At 35.2% G+C, this 12,049-nt stretch overlaps 1 protein-coding gene across 1 annotated transcript in view; it reads right to left on the bottom strand.

The window, feature by feature from the left end:
- The window catches only part of LRP1B (LDL receptor related protein 1B), a 1,792,829-nt gene that overhangs the window by 885,287 nt on the left and 895,493 nt on the right, over positions 1 to 12,049 (bottom strand). Inside the window, exon 7 of the mRNA XM_030883038.2 lies at positions 10,373 to 10,535. Within this exon, the coding sequence (XP_030738898.2) occupies positions 10,373 to 10,535 (163 nt within the window). The remainder of the gene's footprint in view (positions 1 to 10,372; positions 10,536 to 12,049) is intronic.

The raw sequence follows: 12,049 nt of genomic DNA, 5'->3' as shown, positions 1-12,049 counted from the left end.
GATATTCCCCTATGCCAACTTTAGATGTAGCATTCAGCACAGCAGACTAGAAAGAACCTCCCAGTGCAATGGACAAGGGGAAGTGTTTCTGGGAAAAGAAGTTTTCCCTGAAACATTCCCTGAAACAGACGGTCTTCGCTTTCCTTGCCTGGCAGACTCCATTACTGCTCTGTCCCAATGACTACTGTCTGCTTCCTTCTAAATGGATTTTTTTTGCTATTTTATCACTGGTCCATCAATTTATATAACTTGTCTTTTGGTTCATACTTTGCTGTACAACAAGGAGCAACAAAAGGACTCGATAGAGAGGACTGCACATCACCTACAGATCCTCTACTTTGACTTAATTGTAGTGGATTCTATGTATGGGAAGAAGAATGCATATGGTTATTTGGTAACAGATGGGAAGACTTTGGCTGAGATGGCAAAGTATTCATTGGAAGTGTATGCTCCCACTTTCATCCTATGGTGTTGTCATGGGCAAGCAACTGCATGTCCTTTGCCCATTTTTGAATTGGGTTGGTTTTTCTGTTATTGAGTTGTATGAGTTATTTATATATTTTTGGATATTAACCACATATATATTGTTTGCAAATATTTTTTCTCATTCTGTAGGTTGTCTTTTCACTTTGTTGATTGTTTCTTTTACTATTTAGAAACTTTTAAGTTTGATGTACTTCCACTTGTTTATTTTTTATTTTGTTGCTTGTGCTTTAGGTGTCATATTAAAAAACTGATTGCCAAGACCCCTGTCAAGAAGTTTTATTCCTATGTTTTCTTTTAGGAATTTCAGGGTTTCAGGTCTTACATTTACGTCTTTAATGCATTTTGAGTTAATTTTTGTGAGTTATATAAGATATGGGTCCAGCCTCATTAGTTTACATATGAATATCCAATTATCCTAGCACTATTTATCAAAGAGATTATCTCTTCTCCATTAAGTACTCTTGGCTCCCTTGTCAAAAATATCAGTTGACTGTATATGCTTGGGTTTATTTCTGGGCTCTCAATTCTGTTCCATTGGTCTATGTGTCTATTTTTATTCCATTACCATGATCTTTTGATGACTGTAGCTTGTAATCAGGAAGTGTGATGTCCCCTGCCTAAGCACAATTTTTACAAGTGCTAACAAAGACAATTATCTAACTAAAACCGAAAGAATACCAAAGACTATCAAGATTTGCCTTTTCCCTTTGCATGATTAAAAAAAAAAAAAATGTTGAGTAAAAATCACTTGACATTGGGAAGCATTCACTTTGACCCTAAAAGCCAGGTTAATTTCTCCCAAATCAAACCACTGACAGTCTGGCTCAAGGGAAAATATCAAATTTGGTTCAATATCGTGCAAGGCTCAGCAATTAAGCAGAATAAAATTTAACTCAGCATAAAAGCTGAATGTTGTTTTTACTTTTTGTTCCTGTTTTTTTTTTTTAATGTGATTATAATGTATATGGTAAAATCCTGAATTTATGTTATGTGTTCAAGTACTTATTCTATTGTTTTTAAATTTTGTCCTTTCCTTTGTGGTGTTTACAAACCAAGATTCTCTCAAAAAAATATTTTTTAGTAACATTTATGCCCGATCCATTATTTATCTCAGAAATGACAAATAAATTACTGCTTAATATTTTGTGTATTATCTGTAAGTTTGAGGGGTAAGCTATAGTAGCCGTATCTCCTGATTGTAATAGTTGATATTTGATGCATAACTCTGCTATACTCCAAGCTCCATAAGAGAATAGATTATATCATTATCTTTGATGCCCTGATCAAACCTGAGTGCTACAGGAAAGTTGTCCATTTATTTTCAAAAGCAGTAACACTGGCTTATTACTACCTCTTGTTTTCATAGAACTTTGCATGTAGCAAACAATTAGAAATAAATTTTAACTAATTGAAAATATAAAATTATTCTTTTCTAGTAACAGCACAACTTCTTCCAGTAGGTAAACTACTCTTGGGCAGAGAGTAAGAAAGCTTTCATGCCACCTTAGAATCATTTTATAAGTGAAACAATAATTTACTTAATATTACCCCAGTGGCTTAGAAATGTTCACATAGCTTGCAAAAGTGTTAGAAAATCTGATAGAATAAAAGCTCCCATCAGCTTCTTAAACTATATCTTTAAAGACATAGCGGAGTGCTATCCACAGTGTCCCCACCCTAGCCTCTTCTCAGTATTGTAGAAAAAGTTACAGAAAGCAAATAAACAAAAATCAACTGTAACTTGCCTTGAAAAGTGATAAGAAAAATACTCCTCACAAAGAGTTTTAACAATCTGGGCTAAAAGGAAATGGAGGAACTCTCAGAGAAGGTGAAATGAAGGGTTGGAAAATAATATTTGTACATATTCCAAACAGGTTTAGCTAAGTGAAAAGAGGTCCCTCAGTGCCTGAGAAGAACAAAGACAAAGGGCTGCACATGAGAAAGGACAATCATAATACAGCGTCTGTAGAAGATGATGTTGGTTCATAATCCATTTTTCATTCTTCTACGTTATCATATATTCACTCCCATGTCGCACTGTCTTTCATGTGCAGATGGTAAAAATTGTCTATTGCTGTCTCATTTAGGTTGGCATGTACCCAGCTGTGACCAAGAAGACACGAGGGAATATCTGCTTTGGGAACTCTTCTATACCCAAGGAAGAAATAATGCTATTTTTTTAACTGAATCCATGTTTCTACATGGGATCCCTGAAACTTCAGTAGCCGTCTTATGACCATAGAGGTATTAATTTGAAAAGCACACACTAAAGATAACATCACAGAATGAAGAGGTAGGAGGAACCCAGGTGGTTAATGCTATTGTTGAGCCAATAAATTAACCAAACCAGGGACTGTCCTAAATCTAGATTTTTAGGTGAAATAATAAATTCCTTCATAATTTAGTCTGTGTACAGCTTTTCTGTTACTTTATCTATTTGAGTGGTCAGCACTAATCAGTGAGAAATCAGAGAAGGTATGTTTTTAATAGGGAGTGGCTAGAAGGCTGGGAAGACATTAAGTATAATTACTAGAAATAAATTCTTAAACTCAGTAATTTAGAGATAAGTTTAACAAACACTGAAAACTTATAGATTAAAAAAAAAAAGAGACAGAGAGAGAACAGCAAAGAGAACAGAGATGTAGAATGTTCTGCATTATTTTGACATTGTGAACGATATGACTCAAGAACACACAGTGGGAGTTAAATCAATGTGGGTTAAGGTTCCAGTAAAGGCTGTACTGAACATAATAAGTCACTCCTAGCTTTTCTTCCATATTCCCAGGCTAATTATAATATAATAGAATAATCATTTGTAACTGAAGGAGACAGTAATTAAAGGCAATGCCATACATAAACCTCCACTTGAGGAAATGTCTGTGGAGGAATTTGGAAAGAGGTTGAACCTAGAGAAAATTAATTAACGAGAAGAAAAAAAGTAACTCATATAAAAGACAGTTCATATGGATTTATACTTTTGGATGTGCCTCTGAACCACTAACTTTAGTCAAAATAGTGCAGACCATGAAACACATAACTGTATATTTATGTTGCCTTGCCTTTTCACATCGGTAACTTCTGAAAGGAACTTTGGATTGAAAAGTGGCAGGTGATAACTCTCCTAAGGCACTTAGTAATTTGGCCTAAAATAGGTAGATGCCAATTTCTTAGATAATTCTCTATTCTAAATCCAAGATTGTTAGAATCACACAGAGAAGGGAGTAGTAGTGTAAAATGGGAAATAACGCACATAGATATTTAGATAGCTTATAGATAAATAAAAAGATAGAACTATAGCTAGTGCTATAATGATATCCACTTGAATTTTGATACAGGTAAGAAAACACATAGGCAAAATTTTTGAACTAATTAATACAAATTTATAAGACTAAGGTTGTTTTCATTGTACTGCATTAATCACCCACTGAGTATAAGGAGAAGTGGACAAGTAACTTCCTTGGCATTCTCTTACGTATAAATGAATTTGGAGGTCTGCCCACCTGAGTACTACTACTATCTTCAGGACCAAGATGGTCTCAAAAATAAATTAACAGACCAAAATATACTTTTAGCAGTTCATTTTGTTCCTAAATCTTTAAAAAAGAAAAAAAAAGTTTAAATTCAAGATGCACAAAAGGGAAATTATAGCAGGGCAATACAGAAATTCAGAAGAGTGATTACTGGAGCTATTAAAATGTTTCCATGTTTTTCTGAGTTTTCTTCTAATGAAGAGGAATATACAAGAAGATATTGAGAGAAACTAAGTTTACATTATCTTCAAGAAACATCTCTCTCCTTGAGCAATAGGGAGTTGCATCTGACTGTGGGAATGAGACATGGCTATATTGCAGTGGTGAAGGATACAGGAAATATCTATCTAGCGAACCTATCTATCTAGATATAGATAATCTTTCTGTGTGCAGGTATGCGGGTATGTGTAGAGGGTAGTTCTTCCTTAAAAAGTCAGGACCCACAATTTGCAACATATCACAATATGAATATTAATTTCAAAAGATTAGGGGCAGTCACGAATGTAGATAAGCATCCAACCCTCCAAGACTGATACTTCCAAGAGGAGAAAACAATACATAGGGGGATATCTTTAGATACTTCCTAATGTTCAAACTCATAGAAACTTCAGATTCATCTGAATCCTCAAATCAGTAGATAGTGGTTAGTTGTAGGGGTTCAATCTGTAGCTTTAATCTGCCTACAGTGTACAATAGTACTGCCTTACCCATGGGGGATACATTCCAGGACCTCCAGTGAATGCCTGAAATCATGGATAGTACCAAACCATATATATACATAGCTGTCCCTCAGTATTTATGGGAGATAGGTTCCGGAAGCCCCCGTGGATACCAAAATCCACTCTCTTACATAAGATTGAGTACTACAGTAAATATAGTCAGCCCTCCATAACCATGGTTTCAACCAACCATGGGGTGAAATTTCAAGTTGAATCCATAGATGTGGGTCCATGGTTAGTTGAATCCTTGGATATAAAACCCATAGACACAAAACCTGCAGATATGGAGGGCTGACTGTATGTGTTTCCTATACATACATACATATGGTAAAGTTTAATTTATAAATTAGCCACAGTAAGAGATTAACAACAATAACAATAAAATAGAACAATTAGAACAATATAGTATATAATACTGTAATGAAAGTTTTGTGACTGTGGTCTCTCTCTCTCAAAATATCTTATTGTATAAATATAATGTCTTTTCCATCTTAACTAACTGCTTATGCACTGCAGCCATAACTTTTGCAGTTTCAGGCATAACAGCAAAACTAGCATGAATTTCTTTTTCTGTCTTCACAATTTCATGGATAGAAGATTTGTTCTTGCCATACATCTTAGCACCTTGGCATTTTTTCTTTTTCTTTTCGTATTAAGTTGAGAACTTTCACCTTTTCATTTAAAGAAAGCACTTTATGGCTTCTCTTTTGCTTATCCAAATTCAGCATCACTGCTTTGGTGCTTTGGGGCCATTATTAAGTAAAATAAGGGTTACCTGAACACAAGCACTGAGATACTGTGACAGTGGATCTGATAACGTAGACTACTAAGTGACTAATGATCAGGGTACACCGGACAAAGGGATGATTACATCTCAGCAGGGACAGAGCTGGATGGCACTACACTACTCAGAACATTGAGTCATTTAACACTCACAAATTAGTTATTTATGGAATTTTTTCATAGTTCTGGACCATGGTTGACCACAAGTAACTAAAACCACAGAAAGCAAAACTGTGGATAAAGGGGAACAGCTGTAGCCTGACAGATTTAATAGCCAAAACTCTGCAACAATTCTACTGTCCTACTGCAAGTGCCTAGTGAGTGCAGGCTGTAACTTGGAACCTGGGCTGGCTCTATGGGCCACCTCATGGATGTGAAAAATTTGGTATCTATCCCAAGGCTCCCCTTGTTACAAAACTTCTTTCATGGTCATAGGCAGACCTACTTCATTTTCTAGCTTCCAACATTCACACAGCATCTCAGATTAGAATTTCATTAATCAGTGCTACTCCCCGATAGCTGTTAACTTTGATTCTATTTTTAATTTCTCAGCCATGACTAGTTTCACCAACACTGGGGATCCAGGTGGGTGTTAAGAAAGGGTTTATTACCTATTAAATACTGTCAATCACTTCTGTGTGAATTCAACTTCTGAGACTTAGGTTTCAGTCCTCCTCTGCCTCCTGGCAGATGGACTGCTTTTATAGAAAACAAAGACAACACATTTTTCCCCTTAATACTGACATGCGGTCATGGATTCACAAATCCTACAGATCACTCTGCCATTCATTCTCAACAAGTCAAAAGTCCATCCTACATAGAAAAAGGGTATTCATAGTACTTGGAACATAGTCAATTTCTGCTGTTTCACATGATATGGGGGATTTCCCTTCTCCCTCAATTTGGCCATCTCACATAACTTTACTGAATATGAGTTCTATACATGGTACCTCAAGTCCCCCAAAATATTTTCCTCAAATTTTCAAATCCAACTTCATCCCTAAAAATATCTCTTCAATTTTACTCTGTTTTTCTAATATTTTTCATCCTTAGGATTAACTGATCCTCTCTTTTGCAATAGTGTTGTAACGATTTGATAATTATGGTGAAATGTATTCTTGTATGAAGTTTAGTGTGATGATTTTAATTTAATAGGAAACTTAGAGCCACACCCTAGAACCAAAATTGTATACTAGTTCCACTCCTGTCCTCAGTTACAACCCTCATCAGACTCAAAGACTATATGGTTTATTAGTGAAAAAAATTTCGTATTTAAAACTACAGTTCAACCGACAAAGGTAACTGTGAAGGGATTTTATTCTTTACCTTTATCTTCTGAAAGACCTTGAAGGTAATCCAAACATATCTTTCACAACATAAGTTATGAAAATGGTTTCCTCTGCTACTTTCTTCCCTATACCTACAGTTACTCTGTACGTTTTATCCTCCAGCATCACACATACATTTCATCTTTACTCCCAGGCCATATCACTTTATTTTCTAATTTCCCCTCCTTTTACTCAGTACTTGATTATATAATAGATTTAGTCTATATGAAGTAAGCCATTTAAGGAGCATTTGTAGTAGAAAGAGAATTGGGCTGGAAATGAAAAGATCATCTTTAATGAGGTAGAATATTGGTCTCATCACTCAATTCACAACAGTATTGTAAGTGTTGGAAAGATTAGTAGTTATTTTTGAGGCAACATGAAAAAGAGAACTTCACATATTCTACAACTCAAAAAGTATTAAAGTGCTTTATATGTTTGGCATTATTTAATCCTCACAACAGCCCTTTAGTGGATTATCACTATTCATATTTTTAAGGTAAGAAGATAAAGATACAAAGAGGCATCCAACATCACACAGCTAGTAACTAGGCAGGATTTGATCCTAGGGAGAGTGACTTCAGATTAAATTTGTAATCATTAAACAAGCAGAGCTCTAATAACAACTACCAGAAAAGCTATTTTTGATATTGGTTGGACTATAATCTCTATGCTACCTTCAAACTCTAATGACTGTATAGAAATAATTTTAGAAATTTCTTCAAGAAACCACTGGAAGAAAATATTGCTAAAATTTGAAATGAAGAAAGTCTCAACAAGTATCTCCAGAAAAATAGCCTTAATTAATGAGTCAATAGCAACATCACAAAAACAAAGAAAATGAATAAAACATGTTTATAAACAATCTCTTCCTGGCAAATTTGGATTGGAGCCTGGCCCAAGTCATATTGATAGTCTAGAGAAAATTACTAATCTATATGTAACCTGTGGAGAAGTAAAAAATAAATTAAAAAAAATTTAGAATGATAATAATGATAATATTGTAAATAGGGAATAGGAGGTTGAGAAAAAAAGTACAGCCAAGTAAAAAATATTTTTTTTCAATGCAGCCTGTGGGGAGGTAAGGCAAATCTCCAGCCATTTCCATACCTATTGAGGTCAAGTTCTAAGAGTCGGGTCAGACTTTTAAGACATTCTGATGTTTTCTGAACTGAAGTTATAACAGACAGAGCCAAAGAAATATACCTCAGACGATTAGGAAAAGGTGGGAGAAATTTCACTGGTGGTGCATGTCCCCTTCAGTAGGTCATGAAGAGTTGTTCTAACCTCAACTATTCAAATTACCCTTGAACTCCCAAAAGTAGAAGTTAAAGGAAAAAAAAAAAGAAAAGAAAAAACCTGCTGTTCCTTCCCTAGATAGCATCACATTAACCCTAGCCAAATTTCTGATACAGTATTAAGAGAAAAATAAATATTTTTAAAAAGTGTCCTATTACAAATGGGATTATATTTATAAAAGAGCAGAGCTTTTCCTCCTCTGATTCCTAGAATTCAGGATTGAAAAACGGTGATAGAGAGACAGAGCAAACTCAGACAAAAAAATTCCAAAGAACCTATTGTGATAAATGATACATGACAAAATTACACTTAAACAGTAAAGGAATCCAGGGCCCAAAGGAATCCAGCAGAGAATAAGCACAAACAGTGTGAGGGTTTTCTACTCCTAATTCCTTTGACAAAAATGACAAAATATGGTTCTTTCATGTAATGACAGGGAGAAATAGGAAGCTTGAGAACATAAAACATGTTGCTTTCCAGAAAGGGAGATGGTGTCACATATATTATATTTCAGGTTGGCAGTTTTATTTGAAAAGGGTCTCTGGATCTTTGTTTTTAAAAATGGGGAAAGATTGGGACTTTCCTGGTGGTCCAGTGGCTAAGTTCCCAATGCTGGGGGCCTGTGTTCGATCCCTGGTGAGGTAACTAGATCCCACATGCCGCAGCTAAGACTCGGCACTGCCAAATAAATACATAATTTTTTTTTTTAAAAGAATGGGGAAGGATAAGAGTGGTATAAAAACAGGAGAAACACAATAGCTTCACCTCAACATTTCTGACACACAAGACTATCTAAAGGCTAATTTTAAATTCAGTTAGCACATCCAGGGAAAAACACACAAGCAAATATATTTCTAAACAGAATGCCAAAAGAATGTTGTTAGCACATTTGTAATTTTCCAGTTCTTCCTTACTACACTTAACCAACACCCAAACAAATCAGTTTAAATACAACTTCTCTTACTCATGTCTTTTGAAGCATCACTGCAGTCAGATTGAGTCAAGTAACCATCTGCTGCAAATACAAATAGAGCTACATTCAAGAATTATATTACACAGCCTTCCTAGCAAAGCTCTTACGTGCAAGCTGTTCTTGTCAAAATCAGAACCATTGTGATGATGCATCTTAATATTCAATCAGACTTTAAGAGTGACAAAAGTCCACATATGGATGACAGCTGTTTCTTCAGTCAATATTTTCCCATTTGTTGAATGGGGACTTATGGCAGTTTAGGATATGTTCCATCAGACATTTCAGCCTGAACTGCTTGGGGACGATTACAACAATAACAAGGATAATATTTTAGTTTTCAAATCTTTGCTACAACTTACATCTGAAAAAAGCACCAGCTCTTCCAACTAAAGTTTTACACTATGCCATTAATTTGAAAGTATCCTTTCCCAATAGTTACTGGTAAAAAAAAACTGGCTTTATAGAACTTTATAAAATACCATAGTGTTTGTAAAACTAACGCATAATTCCTATATTAATTTTCTAATTATATGAACAGAGTTATTGGAAATTTAAACATGTGTACCTATATTTTGAAAAATTATAAAATATTAAAAAAAGATGAATGAGCCTATTAGCTAAAAGAAGTTCAGATAAAATAAGGTCTCTTTTTAACCAATAGAGTGGCTTGCAAAATTGGAAAGTCAAAGAAAAAGTGAAGATGGATTCTGATGATTAATTCTGTAGCTCTATAGTAATATAGTGTTTACACATCAGCAGTTAGAGAAAAAAAATGGTTTCAACTAACAAAGACGACCTTAATGTTATACTAGTACCCTTGAACATGTATTATGCCCCTTTCATAAATCCTAAATGTTGTGTTGGAGCTAAGTTTGTTAATAGTCCATCTTTCAGGTAGTATTTTTGAAGCATGCTAACCACAAGGTCCACTGCTAAATAACTTAAGTCTCCTCTCTTTAACCTAAAACTATGCTGAGGGTCTTCTCTGGCAACCCCAAAGCAATTCTTGGAAGAGTAGTGGGTTATCTGTGTCTTAGGTTAGCCCTGCAATACTGATGTGTTAAGGAATTGGTATGCCCCACCTTCTGATGGTAGATTACAACTTCTTTTTTCCTTACTGCAATGCAACTGCTCAAATAAACATTAAAAACATTTTATGAGCCTGTCGTCTTACATTCCACAACTCTTGTCAGACTCTGATTTTTTTAAAAGGAAATTATTTCAGATCAAACACTATAAAGAAGAATTTCTTACCCTGCTATTGGATCTACTGCTATTGCCTTAGGATTATGAAGTTCCAGGTCAATCAGGGTGACACACACAGATCCGTTGTAATCACACACAAAGATCCGGTCACTGACATGGTCCACAAAATAGAGATTTCTGGTGAGCCAGTCAATCGCCATTTGTTGCACATCTGAAAAACACACACACAAAATCACTGAATCACAGGTGCGAATCTAGTTTCATAAGCCAAAGAGTACATAAGTCTGCCCAAACCACCACAGAGGATATTTCAAAAGTACAGGTAGTTTTATGATTAAAAACAAAAACAAAAAACCTGCAAGGATAATTTCTTGCTATGCCAAAGTAAGTAAGTAGTTATTCTGTAAAATAATGACTACCTCTTGATACCCTTCTTCTTGCTATCTAAGGACTGAGGATGACCTAGATAAAAGGACAAGGAGTTTCTAAATCCTAAAGAATACGTATTTACAATAAAATATTTCTCCTAGTTTTTGCATTTGTCCAAATAGTTCATTTAACCCCATGGGCATAAGTGGTTCAGTGACACAGCTAAATGCTTTAGTAGTAAGAGGAGTAAATACTTTTTGTGAACTAAGGTAAACCCTTATTTTCAGATCCTCTCCTATTTAAAAAACAAAACAAAACAGGAGAGGTAGAAAAGGAGAGCTGTAAATACTTTTATTTACAAAAAGTATCCAATATTTGGAAATAAAGCAAAAGGAGGAACATGTTCTTTTAATGGCATATGCAGGCAATGTAAAACAGGATTGCTCAAAGATTGATTAATTCTCTAGAAGAGCACTGTGAATACTACTTTCTTCAATATTGGAAATATTCTATTGTCTATGCTGTACAAGAAAATAACGACTAACTGTGTCTAGTGAGCATTTAAAATGTGGCTAGTGTGACTGAAAAACCAAACCTTTATTGAATTTCACTTTAATTAATTTAAATTTAAAAAAAATGAGGAAGCTAGTGCTAGTGACTGAGATGGATGGTGCAACTCTAGAAGAATGTATCTGTTTTTGTTTTTTTTTAAACATCTTTATTGGAGTATAACTGCTTTACAATGTTGTGTTAGTTTCTGCTGTATACCGAAGTGAATCAGCTGTATGTATACATATATCCCCATATCCCCTCCCTCTTGCGTCTCCTTCCCACCATCCCTATCCCACCTCTCTAGGTGGTCACAAAGCACGAAGTTGATCTCCCCATGTGATGTAGCTGCTTCCCACTAGCTATCTATTTTACATTTGGTAGTGTATATACTTCAATTGCTACTCTCTCACTTCATCCTAGCTTACCCTTCCCCCTCCCTGTGTCCTCAAGTCCATTCTCTACATCTGCGTCTTTATTCCTATCCTGCGCCAACGTTTATCAGACCCTTTTTTTTTTTTATATTCTATATATATGTGTTAGCATACGGTATTTGTTTTTCTTTCTCTGACTTACTTCACTCTGTATGACAGACTCTAGGTCCATCCACTTCACTACAAGTAAGTCAACATGTGCCACATCTTCTTTATCCATTCATCTGTTGATGGACACTTAGGTTGCTTCCATGTCCTGGCTTCTGTAAACCGTGTTGCAATGAACATTGTGGTACAAGACTTTTTGAATTATGGTTTTCTCAGGGTATATGCCCAGTAGTGGGATTAATGGGTCATATGGTAGTTCTATTTT

Source organism: Globicephala melas, chromosome 7, assembly GCF_963455315.2.
Source record: "Globicephala melas chromosome 7, mGloMel1.2, whole genome shotgun sequence".
Taxonomy (NCBI): Eukaryota; Metazoa; Chordata; class Mammalia; order Artiodactyla; family Delphinidae; genus Globicephala; species Globicephala melas.
Note: the sequence above shows the minus strand (reverse complement) of the source record. Positions and strands in the feature narration are given on the sequence as shown.